At 38.0% G+C, this 22,261-nt stretch overlaps 1 protein-coding gene across 1 annotated transcript in view; it reads left to right on the forward strand.

Annotated features, from left to right (window-relative positions):
• The window catches only part of LAMA1 (laminin subunit alpha 1), a 100,815-nt gene that overhangs the window by 76,829 nt on the left and 1,725 nt on the right, over positions 1-22,261 (forward strand). The window contains exons 42-62 of the mRNA XM_014266843.3: positions 37-153; positions 1,589-1,771; positions 2,049-2,203; positions 3,971-4,114; positions 5,460-5,593; positions 5,770-5,920; positions 6,429-6,553; positions 7,833-7,983; positions 9,119-9,263; positions 9,847-9,988; positions 11,115-11,229; positions 11,419-11,589; positions 12,039-12,190; positions 12,672-12,857; positions 13,345-13,519; positions 14,630-14,742; positions 15,792-15,981; positions 17,919-18,077; positions 19,212-19,365; positions 20,370-20,503; positions 21,579-21,801. Of these exons, the coding sequence (XP_014122318.2) occupies positions 37-153; positions 1,589-1,771; positions 2,049-2,203; positions 3,971-4,114; positions 5,460-5,593; positions 5,770-5,920; positions 6,429-6,553; positions 7,833-7,983; positions 9,119-9,263; positions 9,847-9,988; positions 11,115-11,229; positions 11,419-11,589; positions 12,039-12,190; positions 12,672-12,857; positions 13,345-13,519; positions 14,630-14,742; positions 15,792-15,981; positions 17,919-18,077; positions 19,212-19,365; positions 20,370-20,503; positions 21,579-21,801 (3,219 nt within the window). The remainder of the gene's footprint in view (positions 1-36; positions 154-1,588; positions 1,772-2,048; positions 2,204-3,970; positions 4,115-5,459; positions 5,594-5,769; positions 5,921-6,428; positions 6,554-7,832; positions 7,984-9,118; positions 9,264-9,846; positions 9,989-11,114; positions 11,230-11,418; positions 11,590-12,038; positions 12,191-12,671; positions 12,858-13,344; positions 13,520-14,629; positions 14,743-15,791; positions 15,982-17,918; positions 18,078-19,211; positions 19,366-20,369; positions 20,504-21,578; positions 21,802-22,261) is intronic.

Genomic DNA, 22,261 nt, shown 5'->3' on the forward strand with positions numbered 1-22,261 from the left:
GGTATTTGTTTATGTGTATATTATTTCTTTCAACAGGACTTCTCTTTGGATTGAATGGGTTGAACAAAAAGGTAGAAAAGATTCAGGAAAGTACAAATAAAATTGGCAACCAACTTAATGATTCTCTGTTGACACTCAGAGCATTGCATAACAGTAAGTGAAATTTATATTGACATTCTCCTTATTACAGAACTCTATTACAGTTGTAATAAAACCCTGTTCATTATCTGATTGCAGAAACCTAGCAATATTCTATACTGGAGACTTCATTTAGCCTTGTAAATATTTTACATTCTTTTCAGTAAACCCATTAAGCATAATTGGGTTATATTATAAGGTCTGTAATCTGATTCACATTTCACATTGCTGTGAATCAGGAAGGACTCTGATAGTAATACAATTGCACTGATATGTAAGGAGAGTGAAGTTATAGAATATTTAAACCCACATGCAGAGAAATTTACATATGGAACTCTGAGATTTCACTATCTTTTCTGGCTTGCTTCAAAACTGTTTATATTAATCTATGAATTTTACAGCCTGCATGTAAATGTTTTCTTGTTGTAAATGCAGACTTCATTTAATTGATTAAAATATATTTTCTGTGCTTTTCTAAAATGAAAGAATTCCTCTTTTTTCAGTCATTATTTTGAATAAAGGCAAGACCTAAAGTTCATGGAAACTAATTGAAAAAATTACTTTAAAGTTGTGAATAAGAGGGTCCAAAATACTTTGTCATTCTAAATAATGTGTTTTAAGTTAGAAAAACAGTGATAAAGACCTCTTGCTAGGGTTGTTTGATTCTACTGTGAATCTGGATTAGAATGCTAACTTCAACGCCTTAAAATACCCATTTTGCAGTTCAGAGACCTAATTCATGCTAAAAGGTAATAATAGTGACGATGTTACACTGGATATGAACCACGGGGTGCTATCTATCATAAAGCTACACATTGAAAATTAAGTCATTAAAATCACAGTAGTGTTCTTCTTAACTCATAGCTTAACATTGTTTGATTTCAGCTTTGTTGTTACATTTCTTGAAGTTGTCTCTTTCTTTTCCCCCTGGTCAGAGATTGATGGTGGCATTGCTCTCTGTGTAGAAGTGGTGAAGGAGGATCCTTGGGGGTGTAACTCTGGCCTTTTTTGCCAGCTGCAGCCTCTTCCCACTCTTGTGGGCAGAGGGTGTGAGGGGCAGGCTGAGGCTGGGGGTGATGCACCCAGTATACAGGTGTTGGTAGCCAAAACCAGAGGGTCTAATAGCCCTTCTGCCTCACCAGCTTTGCATAGGATTCAAATCTGCAGTCTCAGACAAGTGTCTCTGAGTGCCAACACTTGTTTAGGAAACTTAAACAGTACAAGCCTGATGCATTCATAGAAACTTCCTGATGAGATAGGCAGAATCAAGTTCCCCAAAGAAACAAAAATGTAATTCTTACTATGACATCTTACTATGACAAGAATGTAACTGACAGCATTCCTAGTATTTTGACTATGTTTGTAGCTGCTGCTACAAAGCCAGGCATTTGTTAGTCACAAGAATGTATGAGTGTTTTGAATGTTTTTTAACCTTGGAACTGTGTTTCAGATACCAGGAAATACATGCTTGAAGTGAAAGAGCTGGCTGTGTCTGCAAACACCAGTGCTGTGGTGGATTTAAGTCACTTTGGGGAGTTCAGTCAAAAGCTAATGAATACATCTTCTGCATTGTCCCAAGTTAATGACACTTTGAGGAAAACAAGTGAACTCATAACTGATTCATCAAAAGCTGGTAAGTTTGCTCTGTGGCAATGTCACTGCTAGCAGAAGTAGTATTAATATTCAGTTTTAACAGGCATTAAATAAGAGTCTGATGGACTGAGAGTTTATTCCTAATTCAGTAAAAATATGGTAACTTTTAAAAAAAGTCCTCTAGAGGATTCACAAGGGATGTATATCCCTTACTGATGTTAAAAGTTGCTGAAACCAAAATGATCACAAGCTGGCTACCTTGGCTAAGTATTTTAGCAATTTCACCCTGCCTCAACATTTCTTTTATGTTTCCACAGCATTCACAGTTGAAAAACAAGTTAAAGAAGTTGAAGCACAAGCAAGTCTTTTATTGGATAGACTCAAACCTTTGAAAATGCTTGAGGAGAACCTGAACAGAAACCTGTCTGAAATTAAAGAACTTATCAGCCAGGCCCGCAAGCAGGCAGCATCTGTAAGTTCTATCATCCCAGACTTAAATGAATTTTCACTTTCAACAGGGAGGTTGTTTGAGATAAGGAGCCTAAAATTTACTTTCCAGGTACCTGGTTGTTGTTGCCGAGTCTCAGTGAAGTCCAAGAGCACTGACTGATGCTAAAATCATACTGGCAACATTTTAAGGTTTTAGCATCAAGGTTGTTTTTGCATTTGTGAGTATGTCAGAACAGCCAGCTAGTAATTTATCTGCTATTTCCTCCTGTTTCCTATAAAAATAATGAAACATAGTATGCCAGAGAACTGTCATGAGAGATTTTGATAAGAAAAAGACAAGTTGGAGGATGGTACAGCTATTCTCTTTACTACAAGATGTTAGTTTTTGAGGTTATTTAGAGATTGATCTGGGGTGCCCCATATGACATCAAGTACCACTACAAACTTTTTGTCAAGAGTGTTGATTCTATGAATAAATTTGTCATCTATGGCCTTTTATGTCCATATGTTCTTTGCAAGAAGCAGCTGAGTATCCAGGGTACTTTAAGACAGTGTACTTGTTTTTAAGTCTCTGCTTCTACCTTAAAGACAGCAGAAGTGAATCAACTGTACTATGGATCTCATTAGACCGTGAGAGAAATGTGAAAATAGCTTTGCAATGAGTAATTTTTGGTATGCCTTGGACATACTTATGGATATATTATTGTAATGTTAAAAAAAAAGAAGAAGGCACTCAATTTTTTCTGCAAATCTTCTTAATTATATGGTTATTGCTTCTCTGTCACAGTCTACTGAAGCTTAATGAATCCACTGCAAAAAAAAGAGAATGGTATTTTCTGAGGTGTCATAAGCCACAGAAGTTGCTGGCAAGGTGAAAAGAAGTGTTAGCAAAGTCTCTTTTTCCAGTCTGGGGGGAATTTGTTCTGTTTGGGGGGGGGGTGGTTTAAGGGTTTTATTTTGTTTTGTTTTGTTAGTTTGTATTTTTGTTTGGTCTTTTTTGTTTGTTGGGTTTGTTTGTTTGTAATTTTTTGCTACACAAGAGAAACTTTATGTATCTGTGTCCAGAAGCATGCATACACACACGTGTGCTGTATGCATTTAGTAGTTACAGATATATTTCATGAAGTTAATGGAATTAAGGTTTTTTTCTTGCTAAGAGGAAGCTGCTGGAAGTTTGGTTGCATTTGGCTTGGGTCAATTTTTCATCAGTTTACTAAACAGTGGTTTTAGGGATATGACAATAGGAATATTATTTATTTAATCTTTAAAGAGTGGAACTTGCCATATATTCACAAATGTAATTTTAAATATTATGTAAACTGTTACAGATTTGAAATAACTGGAATTGTTTCAGACAGTCTCCTTTTTAATTTGTAAAAAAAAATATCTCTCCATATAGACTAGAAATGGTTTCTTTTATTTTAAAACATTTTTAATTTCTGTATCTTTAATTTTTGATATTATGACATGGCTTTTTGCAGCTATTGGATCTTCTGACCCAAGACTTACTGTTTTTTTCTGAGGTATTTGAATAATTTGTTTACTGATTCAAACCTCCCAACTGAGTGAGTGTATTGAGATAGATTTCATACTTCTCTATTGTGAATCTCTTTATCAAGTGATACCTAGAAGATTGCAGGAATCTAGCCCAGGCAGCAATACTTGGATTGCATGGAAGGATCTCAGCAAAAGGTTTGCATTTTTTGGTCAGAAGCTAAGTACAAACTCCACAAAAGAGTGCTTTGTTCACTGAGACTTGTTTAGATTCCATTTTCTTTTTTCCCCCCAGATTAAAGTTGCAGTATCAGCAGAGAGAGATTGCATTCGTGCCTATCAACCCCAAATTTCATCTACAAATTACAACACCTTAACACTCAATGTGAAAACTGCTGAACCAGATAACCTCCTTTTCTACTTGGGTAGCAATGGAAAGGTAAGTTTCTGGGGTACATTTACTGAAGGTGATGGTAGTCAAAAGTTTTAAATATGCTTTTTCTTTGTGGGTTCTCTGCTTGTTTTTTTACCTTAGTTGGGGTCAGGATTGAAGGCACTTGAGTTCATGTTTAGACTCAGGCATTTATTGTTTATCAGTGTTACAGCCTCACAACTGTGAGTTTTGTAGTCTTTCATTAGTAAGGCAAAAAATGGCTTAATTATCACTTGTTACAAGGTCTTTTAAGGCTAAACTATCTAATTAAGAAATTATACTTAGATTATTTTCCCTTTTAACCTAATAACTGCTCCCTTGATGCCCTCAATGTGGACTTTTCTGTTCAATTACAAAACATCACCCAAACCCATGAAGAAGGAGGAAGAAGGTAAAGAGGAACAACTTGTCTCTGCCTTAAAACCTCCATCTTGTTTCATATTTATTTCTGTATTCTAAAACCCCAAACTCTAAGTTTTCTACTCTGTAATATTATATACTTCTTACTAACTACACACTCATAATCTTAGTGCTGTCAATCAATTTTGGAAACTTTCTCCACAGAGAAAGTTTCCAAAATTTGTATTTGACCTTTCTCAGGTCAAATACAATGTTCTCTTGCGGGTCTGTGCCTTTCAGCAAACAAAAAGTTTCAAATTCTCAGCATCTAGGGTTCCAACATTTCTTGATTTCAAACTAAGTAACCAAGCGAGGCCCCTTGCAGACAGATGTGTTCACTAGGGGTGGAAATATTTTCGTGCCTTAGATGATTCCAGGGATTTTCAAAGGTAGAAAATAAAAGCACCGGATTCCTTTGCCACTGCCTCTTGGCCCTGTGCTGAAATTCTCCCTTCCTTTTCCTGTGTTGTGCATAAATCACATGGAGTGTAACACCCCCTGTGATGCTTTCATACAGCATGCTGGAGTGCATCAGATGATTTGCTTGGTAACACAGCTAAAATTCTTGAAGGTGTCCCTCATGAGCACGGTGCATCCACCCATTTGGAAGGGAGTGTGATGGCTAAATGTCACATTGCTCTGCTTCATTCCCTGTGTGATCCCAAGAAATGCACAGCAGTTAATTCCTTGTGGCACACTATCATGGGATAGTGCTTTTTCACAGACTAGTAAATGTATGTGTGTATATATATATAAAGAAGACATTCAGCTACTTGCATATGACCTGAGGGAGTTCTGTCTCATAAGAAGTGAGTGAAAAGCATGATTTTGCTAAATGTCAACTCCTGTCATATGGGATGTAGGGACATGAATCTGGAAAGATTTTCTCCATGTTTCTGGTGAAAATACACATTTGATTCCATGAATTAGAATAGGCTCTGCTGTTTTTCAGACAGACTTCCTGGCAGTGGAGATGCGACGTGGTAAGGTGGCTCTTCTTTGGGATTTGGGCTTTGGACCAACAAGAGTGGAATACCCTGATTTCCAAATCGACAACAACAAATGGCACAGAATACATGCCACCAGGTAATTAAAATCAGAATGTCATAAGTGGTGTACACAAAGCATCCACTGTTTGGATGATGTCCACTCATCATTTTCAGTGATGAGATTTTTCTTGTCCTTAGAAGGAGAAGCCAATATTATGTGTTGATTAGGCTTGGTGATGTCTAAGACTATTTATTAGTATTTGTATTTGGCAGGTTTGGAAAAACAGGTACCCTCAGCATAGAGGAGATGAACTCCAATCAGAAGCCTTCACCTAAATCTGGAACCTCTCTGGGGACAGCCAGCATATTGGATGTTAACAAGTCAACCCTAATGTTTATTGGAGGACTTGGAGGGCAAATCAAGGTTAAATTCTGAGATCAGCCTTCTGATAATTGTTTTGAGCATGTTTGAGAAATACTTTTGCATTAGAAGTAATTGCTTAATTTGGTACTTCATCAAGAGATGCCAGGTACTCCGAGCATAAATCAGAGATGCTGTAAGGGTCTTCTTGAATCCTGAAGTTAATTTTCCCTGGAAATTTTTGCATAAAGTTTAACTGGGGCAGTCTGTGTGTGCATGTACCATGTATAGACATTATCAAATGGTTTTGTTTGCTTCTTCCATGGCAATTGTTATTCACGCCATGAGGGGTGTGTAAGTAGGTTAAGGACATAGTTATTTTAATTTCTTGATGTACTAATCTATTATTATTTCAATTGTTAATAGTTACACTAAAACATGTTGTTCTCCTATTATGATTTATATCTAACAAAGTTGAAGTTCAAGGAAAACAACCAAGCAAAAATTTTGCTGCATAATTTTCAGAGTACTCAACATTAATTGTATTCATGAAATATTTATTTTCTTATAGAAATCACCTGCTGTTAAGGTGACCCATTTTAAAGGGTGCCTAGGAGAGGCATCCCTGAATGGCAAACCTATTGGTCTTTGGAACTACATAGAAAGAGAGGGCAAGTGCAATGGCTGTTTTGGAAGGTATTTTGTCTCACTCTCTTTTGTTTTTTTTTTCAACTTGTTTAGAGTAATTTACATTTGTTATATTATATTTTTGTTTTAACTAAGCATATGGAGCTCAGACAAATTGCAGTGTTTCACTGGTTATTAACTTACAGTTCTGAGCACATTAATCTCAATGTATCAGTGGTATCAAATAATTTCTTTGCATGGAATTTCAATTTTTGAATCACTTTCTCAGAGGAGTTTTATTGTTGCTCTCTATTTTGTGCGTGGGAAGTAGGGACTACCAGTGAACCAAAATACTGTGGGATCTTTCCTTTTCAGTAGTTTTCTGTAAAACAGATTTATTCTTTCCTAGGGTAAGAAACAGTGTAAAGCAGTCTTATTAAAAAAATTGATAGCAGAACTGTAGCCACTGAGGTTGGTGCCTTGAGCAGATTACTATTTTTATGTTTAAGGAATAAAAAAAAAATATGCTTGTCCATATTCCCTTTGCAGAATATTTCATGCAGAAACAGCAGAGGGTGCTGCATGATAGTATGAGATATTTTTTACAGGTCTTGTACTGCAGGGAGAGGGGCTAATAAATCATGTATTGTAAGTGCAATTATGCAAAGCATTTTGAGAAATGGACGGCATGTTTTAATTTAGAGGGTGTATGCTGTAACAATTATTTTTCCCTTAGGAAATCACTGAGTTTGCCTTTCATTTTTGTGTATAAGGAAGAACACTTATCTTGTGTGCATCCTTCCCCATGGCTAAATTGTGTGTTGTGAGGTTGCATAATGAAAGTGGCAGTTGGCTGGAATCCTTCAGTTATTCATTACATCAATATTGAAGTATTTCCCCACACTTTATAAATTGCTGCCTGGAGGCTGCACTGACTGAGCAGCACCTGAAGGGAGCCAACCAGGAAGGTGGAGAGAGACTATTTACAGGGGCATGGAGTGCCAGGACAAGGGGTAATGGATTCCAGCTGAAAGAGAGTAGGTTTAGATTAGAAGTTAGGAGTAAAGTCTTTACTGTGAGGGTGGTGAGATGCTCAAATGAAATGCCCAGAGAAACTGTGGGTGTCCCATTCCTGGAAGTGTTCAGGGCCAGGCTGGATGGGGCTCTGAGCAAACTGGTCTAGTGGAAGGTGTCCCTCATGTGGCAGGGGGGGAATATGGGATCGTCTCTAAGATCCCTCCCAACTCAAACTATTCTGTAACCTAACTTTTCTTATATTTTATATTAAAAAAAAAAAAAGGGAAAAAACAAATGTTAACATTTTTGTACTGGTTTTCTGCTTCTGTAGCCCACAGGATGAGGACACTTCATTCCATTTTGATGGCAGTGGATACTCAGTTGTGGAGAAGGCACTCCGCTCAACAGTGACTCAGATATTAATATCTTTCAGTACCTTTTCACCAAATGGGCTTCTTCTCTATCTTACTTCAAATGGCACTGTAAGAAAATGGATCAGATTTCTAAACTGTCATTCAGCTTACATGTATTAGAGCATATCACTACTTTTGTGTAATTCATCACCTGTGACTGGCATCATAAGCTAAAGAACTAAAGACAGGAACCCTAGAGGACAACTTGTTAGAGCAAATATCCTCCTAAACTAAGGGCAAAGTTAAACAATGAAAAGAATTCCTCACAATTTATTTAAATTTTAGAATAAAAATAAATTATTTTTGACTAAAATTAATGATTACTTAGCTAAAGGATAGAAAAGGAAAAGTAAGGACAGCAAGCTAGTTTTTTCAGTTGGAGGAACCTTTTCAGAATGTAAAAATGTTTTGGAATTGAGCTTGCAGAAGGACAATATAATAATGAAAAACCATATTGAATTAAATCCATAAGATGGGAATTCAGTAAACTGAAACAAATTAAATAAAACTTCTGCAAAAGCAATATAACCCAGACCTATCAACAGACCTTCATTGTCTTGTCATGAAGTTTACTGCATACTTAGATGGTGGTTTTCTGTTCCTGAAGGAAGGAAAAGCTTTGTTTGGGTACAGATTTTTTCAGAGTTACTGCATAATTCATTTGCTGTATGTACTCACTGCCTGAATACATTGCAGTGTATACAATAATATCTGATTTAAGCTTTTCAGTTCAGAGGGGGAACCTTCAATGCAAATCAGAAAGTCTTCTTTACTCTGAGAGGACGGTCTTTGCTTCATGCAGGAAGAACATCGTAGTGTTTGATCATTATGCTGTCAAATCAAATTACTTTCAACTTCATCCAAAAATGGGAAAATGTGACTTTGTTATTTAACCATTTTTCTGCTGAGTAATCAAACCTCATGATGCATTTTTTATTTTAATAACAAAACAAAAATACATCCTTGTGAGGTACTTGTAACTTAATTTTCCTAAATAAAGTGAAGATGAGCATCTTGGGCCTAACAAATAGTCCAGGTACAAAAGTTACTAAATATTTTCCTCACAGTAGGCCAAACCTGCCAGGCATGCATTCTTTAGGAAGATTTTATTTCCAGGAATGTAATCTGTTCGTATGTAATCTGTTTTTTGTTTTGGCGGTTTTTTTCTTCCTCTCAGAGAGACTTCTTTTTTTCTTCCTCTCAGAGAGACTTTTTGTCCCTTGAGCTTGTTGATGGCAAAGTGAGGGTGACTGTTGATCTTGGCTCAGGACCCCTTGTTCTTACAACAGAAAATCGTTACAACAATGGAACGTGGTATAAAATCTCATTCAATCGGAATAAGAAACAAGGTAGGCTGGAGATTTAGAAGTCTGGGTGTTTGCACATTTACAAATACAAATATCTAAGACAGCTGCAGAGAACATCACTGCAACCAAATCTGATCACTTCCAATGCAGTGTCTTTAGCAGCCACACCTAGGGTACTTTGCTTTTAGGACTAGAGTGTAAATCTTGTGCTTGGTTTAACACATCTCACAAAACATACCAAGACTCTTTAAAGACTGAAAGATTTTTGTCCAAGTCTGTAGATGAGGGATCACGTTTTTTCTCCTGCATTTTAATATTACTTAGTACAACTGTTTTGTGGGGACCTGTGTTTTGGCAGTAACATGTATGTGCTAATGGTTATAACATATTCTCATATGTATCTATTTGCCTGTAGACTTCTCCAGATTTGGTTTTGGCAGAGAGGAATGAATGAGATTAACAGAATAGCTGGCAGTACAATAAATTGCTCATTCTAAGAATAAGAAGATTGTCCATACATGTCCGAGTCAATGAATACATTTTCCTTTATTATGGACAAGATTGCCAGAAGAGAAGAATGTATATTCATGTTCTTCTCCAGATCTTTACTCCCTTTTCTTTGCAGGAATTTTGGCAGTCATGGATGCATATAACCTTAATTATAAAGAAACCAAGCAAGGAGAATCTCCTGGGGTTGCCTCAGACCTGAACCGCTCTGATAAGGACCCAATCTTCATTGGTGGGCTGCCAAGATCGAGGGCTCTGAGGTAAAGTGTGTCACTTTTGCACCTTTGCTAAGACTCTTGTGAGGCGAGGGGAAAACTACACACTCTTATCTCCTCTGAAATTAGAGAAAAACAGTGAATTCTGAAGTTTAGTTTATGGCCATGTATACCACATCTGTCCTTTGACTTCAAACTCTGATATGGTACTTTCCACTGGTGGGTCTGATGCTGCAGTTCAGATCAGAAATAATTTTGTTTTCTTCCTCCAAGGGTGATTTCCACCACAGCAGCTGCCACAGCAGCCCCCCCCTGCTCTTTGGGGCAAGCATCCAGCATTGCTGTCTGCAGTGATGCTCCTTTGATCTCTCTACCTGTGTAAGCCTTGTGTTTTCCAGATGTCATTTATGGGTAAAACTGCACTTAAGGATAAAAGTTGTACTTGAGAATTCCTGTAATTCAGTAACTTGGAACAGAGGAAAACCAACTGTGAACAGACCAACAGAAAACATTGCAAATAGATATTTTATAACATGTCTCTTGTTTATGGGAGTTTTTTTATTGCATGTCTGTACTGAACTTGCAAAGTCACATTTCTTCCACTGACTTCACTGTGAAAGGATAAATATGGCAAGAGAAAATCTAATTAAACTTTCTGCGTGCTCTTGACAATAACGTAAATTCGAGTGCATTATTGGTCTCTGCACAGTTACTACAGAGTGCAGGCTTTTTAATCTCAGCTGGCATTCCAGCCTTTAAAGGATTATTGCAGGATAACCTTAGATTTCTCAGCCTTAAACCAGGAACCAAATCAGGCATGCTCCAGACTTGAAAACTGAGAAACTGCATGGTAGACAGCTACAGTTACCCTTTTACAATCTATTTTCTTTCAGCTGAAGATTCACCTTAAAGTTCTGGGAAATTACCTGACCTGACAGCACAGCATTACACACTTGTATGTTTTAATTTGGGCACAACATTATCTTGATTCTTTTTAATATTTGATTTAGTATCTAAGAGTAAAACTTAAACTCTTTGCACTTACACCAGACCAACCTGCATCATTTAAAACAGATCTCTCTTTCTTTTCTTATTGAAGAGAAATTAATCTTTTCTCCCAGGAGATTCCAAGTACTACTCCTTGGAAAGAAAGCCTTGTTTTTTGTTTCAGGAAAGGTCTTAATAGTAGAATGTATGTGGGATGCATCAAGAATCTGGAAATATCTCGTTCCACCTTTGACTTGCTTAGAAATTCATATGGAGTAAGAAAAGGCTGTGTATTGGAGGTAGGAGACTTTAAAGTCTTGTGATCTGATCTTTGTTTTAATAGAATAGTGAATAGTGGTGTTTACAGTGATTTGTAACAGATTTATCTTTAAAAATTCTAAGAGAATCTAATCTATATTTGATATTTTTTTTAACCTGACACTATGTATGGATAAATTGAGTAATTACTTCTGTTCTTCATAAAATAGCCTATTCACAGTGTAAGCATCATGAAAAATGGATATATTGAGTTGGTACCTAAATCCCTAAGCCCAGAGTCAGAACTGATGGCAACTTTTGCTACAAAGAACAGCAGTGGCATCATCCTTGCTGGGATCAGCAGGGGACTGGAAAGGCGACAACGAAGACAAGCACACTTGGCAAGTACCAGAAACAAAGAAGTTTTGGGGATTATTTTTGTCATTTTTGTTTTGTAAAATCAAGGCAGCTTGCTATATATATTGTGTATCTGAGCTGGAGCTTCTAGAATCCAAAGAGAAAGTCTTAATATTTCCTGCTCTAAGAGAAGGACTGTGTGGCTGTGGGTGTAAGCGTATAAAAAAACCTCCTGCATTTTACTTAGAGTGTTTGACCAGAGAAATGTCCAGCTTTTTTTGTGTTTGCTGTTAGAAAGCTTTGCACTCTGAGAGGTATGGTATTGGTACTCGGAGAAGTACCAATACAATTCCTACTTGTCTATGAGTTTCATTAAAAAGTTTGCAACAAGTTTGGAGGTAAATTTTTCCCATGTATGTTCTAGTTAAACAGTAAATTAGTGTCTTGAAGATTGAGCTAGAGTTAAAAATTAATCCTCTGATTAAATCTACAGCCCTTCTTTTCCATCATGCTGATTGATGGTCATCTTGCAGTGCATGTTAATGCTGGAGATAGAGCAAGTACTAGGAAAGTAGTTCTTCAGTCTGCTAATGGAACATACAGTGATGGACAAGAACACTCTGTCATCCTAATTCGGAATAAGAGGTACATGTGACTGCAAAGAGTACTACCTGTTTAATTATTGCATGTTGTTGTCAGTTCACTGCGCTGTCTGAGGAATTGCCTTTGCTAGCTTATTAGGTGGGATAATCAGGGCTGTGTTTTTCTGCTGCCAATGCAGATGTTCTGATTTACATGGTAATTGTATACAGCATACAGCCAATGATAGAGGTGTAGCTAAAAGCTCTAGAACAGCTTGCGGCACTTGAGTACAAAGCATACTAAATAGTACTAGAGAAAAGATACACAGCTATCAAAATAATTTAGAAAGGTATTTGACAAAATTTTACATTTTAAAAATCATCAAAAGAAGGGCTTCCAGTTTTAAGATATTGAAGTGATTATCAAAGTGATGGAACCTTTATTTATTAGAAGAGGATATTTTTGAGGCTGATAGGAATGCTTTTCATCTGAAAATGACTCTCTAAGATCTTGTTCGATGTTTTCCCTACTTTGTCTTTTTCAGGATCATAACTGTACAGGTGGATGAAAGTAAACCTGCAGAATTGAGGCTTGGTTCAGCAGCAGAAAATAGCCCCATTAATATTTCCAACTTCTACGCTGGTGGCATTCCAGCAGGAGAGGGCATCTTGGGGCTAAAATTGGCTGGCTCCTTTCATGGCTGCATCAGCAACCTTATTTTTAACAAGGAGTAAGTCAGAAGGCTAACTGCCTAGGTTTGGAAAACCATGTAGAGTGATTGTTAAATGTAGTTTGTGATCTCTTCCATGACACTTCTGCTTGCCTGGTTTTTAACATAAGATATGCATGGTACTCACGATCTGGGTATTATAACAGCCAGAAAATGGGTATTACCAGCTATATTTCTAAATGGTATTAAAAATGTCTTTAATTTTTATGGAGATGCTGCACAAAGCACAGCTTTCTCTACTATAATTTCATCTTCAGTGACAGACAAAATGATTTTCCAGAAATATTGTAGATTTATATTGTTCTATGGACAGATTATTTACTGCTTCTCAATCTCTTTGTCACAAATGACACTTTTTTCCTTTTCCCCAATACTGCTGAAAGACCTTGTGAAATACTGTCCTTCTGCTTTGGAAATAAGCAGAAATGCACCTCTTAAAATGTTTGTTTTGTTTTGTTTTGTTTTGTTTTGTTTTTTTTAAATATAGGCTTTTATATTTTACCACTTCCATGAAGTATGAGCATGTGGATATGGACAGCTGCTTTCTGTCAGAGAAGCCTAAGACAGCTGTACAGCCATCAGACATCATGAACAGCCATGACATCATGATTCAACATGAACTTCAGGCTTTACCAGTTCCCCTGAGACCTCTCACAAAAAAAGTATGTATTGCAGCAAAGCTCTGTTGTCACCTCTTTTTTCCTTTCTTTCTGGAGAATTATCAAATTATAGATTGCATATATTTGCTTCCTCTTCAGTATGGAGTGGTTCAATGGATGTTGATTTGAAATTATTGTATCCTGTAGAAAAACTGATACTATCCCTTGCAGCAGCCTGTTGGCCATTTGGAATGGAAAAGTAGTTAGGTTTATCATTCTTCCGGCAGCAACAACAACAAAAGAAAAAAAAAAAGAGAAAAAAAGTGAAATGATAATCTCCCAACAGAAGGACTTGACAGTAACTATTATCTTTAGTGTATTCCTGCCAAAGGGACTTGGTGCAGATTTGCATTAGCTGTGCAGTTCTGCATGATATTTTCTTGGTCACACACATGCAGTGTCTGCTCTGTGTCAGAGAGGAGGCACAAACCACTTGAGAGAGACACAGTGTCTGAATGCAGCTTGCTTGGCACCTGTTTCCTCTCACACAGTCCCTGTTCCCAAGAGAGAAGGCAGCATTACTTCTCTCCTCCTGCAGCTGCACATCTTTATAATGAAGGGTTTCCAAAGGATCCTGAAACCATTTTCCTGTGGCAACAGAAAGCAAGATTTCATGCATACAAGTTGGGACTATAAAAAGAAATAAGTTGTCCTTTTTAGAGCTAAAATGTAGCTTTGGCTCATGCTCTGTTACTCAGGTCTCCATACCCCAAATCATAACAAGAATGTGTGTCCTCATAAAATAGTAAAATATTTCTACCAAGCCTATAAGATTTTCACACTGAAATTGAACTTCCAGCATTTGTTGTTAAAAAGGCTGTCAATTAAGACAAAAAGTGAATTGAGTATGTCTCAAGCTACAAACATTTCTCAGTAGAAAAGGTCAATGCTGTCTACAAGACATAGCTTAATCATTAGAACCAGTTCTTTTTGAGCATGAAGATAGGTTGCAATGATTATGAGGTTAGTTAATTGATATTTTTCTGTGTACATTGTGGTTTTCTTGTGGCTTAGTTTCGCCTCCTACAAAGCTCTATGCAGGCACGTTGTCATTCAACAGTTGCTGGGCAGAACCTGACACTATCCTACTTAATAAATTCTGTTCATTAACAGGTAGTTTGTGCAAAAGATGAGCTGCCTGATCATGTTCAAGGTGCCCATCAGTTTGGACTTTCCAAAGGCAGCCACTTGACCCTGCTCTTCAATCAGTCTACTGTCAGGAAGAAGTGAGTATATCCTGAATTACAAATGCACACAGTGTTATTTTGTATTGAGCTGCAAGAAGGGCAGTGGTGGGTTTCATGATTGATTGCCAGCTTTGAACATGGTCCTCACTTCAGGTTTCTGTGGGCTCCTCACGAAAGAAAGTATCATATCCTAGATTTAGTAACTCATGGTCAGAATTCTGTATTTTTATCCCCCCAGACCTGAGTCTCACTTTACCTTCTGTAAGTACTTTGATTTCTTTTTCCCACATGCAGAACTCACATCCAGTTCCCATTCCTTTGTCTGATGCAAGTGACATCTCACCCTCTCCTCTCTATTTTCTGCAAGTACACCTTCCATCTTTGAAGGTGCACTTGAAGGAGAAAAGACTACTGAGAAGAATAATTTTGTTGGGACCTAATGTGTGATAGCACCCTCTGCCTCTTTTACTTGTTTGAGAGGCTCCCAGCAAGGTTCCCATCACACAGCCTGCAAGTCACTTGCATTTGCTTCTCTCAGCTCAGGAAGTCTCTGCAGGCATTGAGAAAAGAGTGTTTTTTCCTTCTAGCCCTTCTGTTACAGCTTCTGAGCAAAGGACATTGCAGAGGATTGATGCCATGTAGTCTGAACCTGGTGTCTCCAATAATAAATGGCTCATTCGTCTCCTCTACCTTTTAAGCCTCCCTCTGTTCTCAGTCTGCCCATAATATCCCAGCAAGCTTGCCTAATAGTAATGGATGCCATAAAGTTACCCTGGAATGGGTTCCTTTCTTGGGGCAATAAGCAAGCTTGCAGTCACAAACAGCTGAGCCTGTCCCTCTTAAAGTTCATCTCACTCTTTGACAAGCACTTTTTCTACTTCTGACAGGTACAGCGCTGATTTCCATTATGAAATACATTATAAATCATGCTTTCTTAAAATCAACCTAAATTCTACTTTTCTGGCTTTTGTAATAATAAATCTCCTTTCATAACAATAAATTGGTTCAGGCTGTTCTCTGTGTCCAGAAAAGCTTTTCATCACTGCAGAAGAAACACCTTTAAGTAACACTGAATTTTTATTGTCTAGGCTTTCCGTCCAGCTGAATCTCAGAACCTTTGCCTCCAGTGGCCTGATTTACTACATGGCTCACCAAAACCAGGTTGATTATGCAGCCCTACAGCTTTATGGGGGACAGCTCCATTTCTCATTTGATTTAGGCAAAGGAAAAGCAGTAGCTCTTCACCCTGCTGTTGTCAGTGATGGAAAATGGCATACGGTAGGTGGTTGTCAATCTTGTGCTCCATTTTCTCTTCCCTTTAGGTACTGGTAGGGATTTTTCTTGCCTTTTCTGTGTAATTTCTGTGTTGCTAAAGCACACTGCTTCTAACCCAATCATGAAGTCATTCAGAAAACTTTTATTAGATAATTATTTCCTTATAAAATTATCATTAATTGTACACCAAATCCATCTTCCAACTACTGTCAAGTATCTCAAACTATTTCAGAATTAAATAGTTCACCAACTGTGTAGTGACAGTCATCTTCAACATGGAAGGACCTGATGGAAAGGTACAAAAAAATCTGACCTTTTCCACAGAGAGCTTTCAGTCCATTATGCTACCAAAGACCTGCACTTCAGAGTGACAGAGATTTGTGGGTGCAGCGTTTCTCTTTTCTCCCACTTACCCACTTATTGCCTGAGCATGTCACAGCAGCTAGTGACAACAGGGAAGCACTGTCTGTCCTTTCCTTGGTCAAGGCAACGTGAGAAAGGGGGACATTTAGAATGAATGGAGGACTTAAGTAGAATTGAGTAGAAATGATGTCTACAGCTTGGAGGTGTCACATAGCACTCAGGGCCTTCTGCACCAAGATTGCGTCAGTCTCTATTGGCCCAATTCCTCCGAGCAGCCCACCTGCCACTGGCTCTGGCTTTCTGTGTGAGAAGTGACTGTGATGTTTGCAGGAGTTTTAGGAGTAAGTCTGAGGATATCACTTTTCCTAAAGGCAGGTGAGGATGACAATTTCATCCTGATAAGTTTCCCCTCCTTTATTAGGATGTGAAGCCTTCACTCTAAGAAGTGGCTTCTGTGGGACAAAGTGATTGATGACGCAAAGCTGCCAGCTTTCCTAGGTGCCTTGGGAATCAGCAGAGTTCTTTTTGCTTTTCATAAATAATCACCAGAAGAAAAACTAGCAAAAATTAACATGAAGAAAGGAAATGTGAACTTCTGTCAGAGATATCGCAGTTAAGCTCTGCTGCCTACCCTGAAAGAGGAAGAATGCTCCAGGACTTACAGCTGCATGTTTAAAAATTACACATACTCACATAAAACTCCTTCTGACACTATCCACATTTTAAGACCTGAACAGATTCCATGTAAGAGCTGACCTATCTTTACTACCAAGGACACAAAGCAGGAGCTTCAGCCTTTTTTATTAGAGATTAAGGCTGAGTCACACCACTTCCCAGCTGGGGGTAATCATTGCAGTCCCTCTGCAATCTACGCAAACTAATATGCATTGCTACTGAAAAAAACCACCACTTCTTTTCATTCTCTGCCCTCTCCTCATACCACCCTGCTTTACCCCTTTATCCCCTTACCAGCCCAAACGTTCATGAAACTTTGTGTTGAAGCTACTCATGGTTCTGAGTGGGGCTAAAAGTAAATAGAGAAGAATAAATGGCTAGCTGACTTCCCTCAGCAACATGTAACTGTTTTAGGGCAAGGCAGGCATAAGGACATAAGTGAACAAGATGCACAGAACTGGAAAGCTTTTTTGGTCGAAACCAATGTAGCACTGCCTATCATAAAATGACAGCACTTCAGAGACCTGAGATGTCTCAGCTGTTGGGCAGCACAATAATTGCAGGAGGCCAGCACAGAATGCCTTTCTGAAAACTCAGTGACCTGCCCATATCCTAAGGCAATAAACTGGTGATTTAAAGAAATAATAAAACACTGAAAACCTTAGGCAGAACATTATGAAATCATTGTGAGCCCTTGGGAAGGCAAGAAAGCTGTTTAACTGCTTGGTTGTATTCAGAAATGGTCTCAGCCTCGGGAAGAATTTCAAGAGGTTGCCTCTGAACAGAATGTCAAAGCAATTGAACCACTAAACAATTGTCTTGCTCTTATTTCTATGGCAAATGATGACTAGGTAACAAATGTAGCTTACTCATTTATGTTTGCATGCTTCCCTTTTTTCCAGGTAAAGACGGAATATGTTAAAAGAAAAGGAGCAATCATTGTGGATGGACAGGAGCTGGTAGCAGTCAATGCCCTGGGAGATGGTAGCACCTTGGATGTGGAAGGGAAGCTCTATGTGGGAGGACTCCCCTTAGACTACGTGCCAAAGAATCTTGGGAATGTAAGAAGGCTTGGGGTGAGGGGTGCCTCTGGCATTTTGCAAGACCAGAATGAGCATAGTGCAGGAAACTCATCTAAATCAGCATCCTGTCTCTGACAGGCTCAAAAGAAGTGCTTAGGGAAAGAAAAACTAGGAAAGTAATGACCCTTTACCAGATAAATCTTTCTGTGGCTTAATGAGTCCAGCTACATCTTATATCCTTGTGTGTTAGTAATAGCCCTTAGCAGAACTTTTTTTTTTTTTTCATTCTGTTTCTCTGTTAAAAATGAGTAAAGAATCTAAATTATATGAATAAAGAATCTAAATTCCTGTCTTTCACAGTATAAGGTAAAAACATGACCTACAATATCAGACACTTTGGTACCTGACTTCTCTTGCATTCAAACAGAAATTAGGTGCCTTAAATATCTCTGAAAGACTCTGAAAGAAAGCGTTTAGTTGTCTTTAGATTAAAGCATATTTTTAATACATCCTTTTAGAGGGTAGGTTTTGTGACCTTCCTCCTTGTGCAGCCCACATTATATTAATGAAGATTCCGGTGATATGGTAATGTTTCTCATAGAATTGTAGAATGTCCTGATTTTGAAGGGATCCTCAAGGATCATCAAAGTCCAATTCCTGGCCCTGCACAGGACACCCAAGAGTCACACCTTGTACCTGAGAGCATTGTCCAAATGCTTCTTGAACTCTGTCAGGCTGGTGCTGTGACCATGTCCCTGAGGAACCTCTTCCAGTGCCCAGCCACCCTCTGGAGTGATTCAGATGAATCTTTTTGATGATGAGAACTTGCAAAATGTCCTACAAAAATTTTGATTACTCATTAATTTGCTAAAGCATGTTTGGAATGTTTTTACTCTTGAGTGTATCTCTGCTCACAGTCAAGCAAATACAATTCTTCCTGTGTATTATAGACAGTGTATATACTGTGGTTCTAAACCATTTGATTTTGACTCTAAGACATTATGTGCCTTACATAATTATATGTAATACTAGAAATTTACTTACGGAAGTATTTTAAATTCTGCTGTGTTTTGTTCGGATAATATTTTATCTGCAATAAGATCAGGTGAATCCCTAAGAGAGCATCACAGCAGTTTATACTAAGCATTGTCTCTTATGTCTCCATATGCTTAGGTTACTCACAGTATTCCTGCCTGCATTGGTAGCATGACAATTAATGGCAAACAACTGGACAACGAGAGTCCTGTCTCTATCTTTGCTGTGAATAAATGCTATGAAACAGTGCAGGATGGTACCTTCTTTGATGGAAGTGGCTTTGCTGCTCTTGGTAAGTGTCATTAAATGAAAACAGTGCCTGACTGAATTAATATTAATGAAAACATACTCCTTTCAGGTCTTACTGGAACTGTGTGTAATTAACTGACTCCTCACACAGTGAGTGCATGCCCTGCATGTGGATTTCTAACTGAGTCCTTTCACTTCATTCATCCAAAAGTGGTCTTTTCTGCAAAGGGCTGTCTTGCACAAATAAAAGAGATAATGGTTTTAGCAGTGGGAAAGAAATGAGCTACATCTTTATTAGCTAAGAATATCCATGTTCATGATGTTGAGGTCTGATAAAGAATATTGTCGCAGACATCTTTAGTGAAAATCTTTTTTTTAGGATTTTTTTTCCTTCTGAGAAGCTGAGGCCTCAGGGCCTCAGAAACAAAATGTAAACAATAGCTATCTGCTGTTGTGGAATGCATCAAGTAGATTTTTGATTGGCCCATCTTGGATGTTTATAATTAATGGCCAATCAAGGCTGAGCTATCTCGGACAGAGTCCAAGAGAGCTGCCTTTTGTTATCATTCTTTTCTTTCTATTCTTAGCTCAGTTTCCCTTCTGAGAGGGAAACCTTTCTTTCTTTTCTTTTTAGTTAGTTATAATGTAATATATATATTGTAAAATAATAAATCAAACCTTCTGAACATGGAGTCAACATTCTTGTCTCTTCCCTCACCTGGAGATCCCTGTGACCATTGTGACAAATATGAAGACAAAAGACTTGTGAAGTAACATGAAGGATTGCATTGTGCTCTTTACTGTTTCTTACAGATGAGATAGAATGGATTAAATGTGAATTAATAAAAGAAAACTTATTTGGGAGTTTCTTTTCCAGTAAAAAATGGGAATTATGACTTTGGAAAACGTATTGTCCAGAGGTATTGCAAGGTCAAGTGCTAGCAGCATGATTAACAAATTTTTTAGACCTTTTAATGGTAATGCATATATTTAGCTCTGTATTGTGAGTTGCAAGTCTTCTGCTAGAAGCCTCTAACTTATTTCCAGTCAGGGAAGGCTACAAGGTGCGTTCTGACGTGAACATCACGCTGGAGTTCCGCACCACGGCGGCACACGGCGTTCTCCTGGGCGTCAGCAGCGCCACGGTCGATGCGGTTGGGCTGGAGATCGTACACGGCAAGGTAGGCTGCCCTGTGCAGGCACGCTGCTGGACACAGGGCTTGTTAGAAACTGCGAGGTAGAGCCCTTGGAATGCATGAAATGCACACCAGTCAAGTGTGATGGAGGCACCTTTCCACAGAACAAATATGGGACAGACTTTGTCTCGAGGTTTCTCGCTGCCATTGTATGATAAAATGTGCGATTAGCAGAAGTCACTGGAACTTTCTGGATTTTTAATTAGTGTAATTTATGTTAGTGTGCAGCCACTCTGACCTCCTGTACTACATACCTTGTATTTTAGACCAAATATATATCTTTTTTATTGCTTAATACTTTTTCTACCATAAAGCTATCCTTGTCCTTGAGAAAAATACTGCATACACAATGCACACTGTTTGTAACCTCTTCTTCAATATTCATGAGTAATTAACTCATTCTCTACTTCTACTGGCCATTATGCTCCATAAACCATTTAACAATCAATATACATAGTTCTCCAGTCATCTCTTGCATAAAAAATATACACTTGATTGCTCTTAAGTGTTTGTTTTTGCAGAAATAGCTCATTTTTTATTCAAAGCTTCCTAGCTGGAGACGGTGTTAAATATCACTGTTTCTGTGGGACATACTTTCCCAGTATTAATATGTAATACTTACATATTAATCCTCACCACAGAGTTGAAGAAATGTCTGCTGCTTTGAAAACTAAATACATGAAAAAAATAAATGTATTTATTGGCAATGACAAGTGCTTTCAGGCCATTCTTCTTTCTCTTCAGTTATATACAGTGATTCATCTTTCAGATCTGAAGTCTCAGGTTATGTGAAAAAGATCTTGATTTGTATTTGTAAGAAACATTGAAATCCCTAGTGAAGTGTATCAATGGATCATTGCATAGTAGATCTTATTGTTTAAAATTTTAAAAAACACTTTAATAAGGATCTACTCTACCCATCAAAGTAAACATTAACTGTGTGTATTGCCAAACATTTAAAATGGAATTCTCTGCACCAGTGTGATTGTGCTTTTATCTAAGCAGATTAGTTCATGTATTCTTACTTTATATCTTCATTGGCATCTGGCTGTTTGCACAGGTTTTATTCCATGTCAACAATGGAGCTGGCAGGCTAACAGCTTCCTACGAACCAAGAGGCACAAATAGCTTGTGTGATGGGAAATGGCACAAGCTTCAAGCAAACAAAAGCAAACATCACATTTCGCTGATAATTGATGGGAATTTGGTTCACACTGATAATCCCTACGTCCAGTCAACATCTGCAGATACGAACAATCCCATTTATGTTGGAGGTTATCCTGGTAGGTACAATAATATTTCCCTTCCCTCCCGCCCCTCCTGTGCTCACTCTCAAAAGAATGACTCTTAACATGTGCTCCCTTTTGGTTTGCCATGGGAACTGTGACTGTGTACAGCTCAGCTGTTGCTTCATACTCTGCTAGTTTCTATTTTACCTTCATAAACACTTATGCAGAGTGGCTTTCTCCTCTGTTTTTCCCTCTCATCTTCCATTGTCCCCTGGCAAAAACGATTTCTGCAAACTCTGCCAAGTTATTGCTGTGCATGACTTATTCCTGAAAAGAGCAGTGCCTGTCCATGCTGGGATGTCACACTTCATCCAAACATATATGGAACTTGATCCTCCCCAGGTGTTGGTTTTATTTCTCATTTCAGAGGGGGAGAATTTTAATAAACTGGATCTTTGTATTTTTTTTTCAGTTTGGTAGAAATAGATTTTACGTATTTCATGTTTGTTTTTCA

The sequence above is a fragment of the Zonotrichia albicollis genome, chromosome 1 (genome assembly GCF_047830755.1).
Source record: "Zonotrichia albicollis isolate bZonAlb1 chromosome 1, bZonAlb1.hap1, whole genome shotgun sequence".
NCBI classification, from domain to species: domain Eukaryota; kingdom Metazoa; phylum Chordata; class Aves; order Passeriformes; family Passerellidae; genus Zonotrichia; species Zonotrichia albicollis.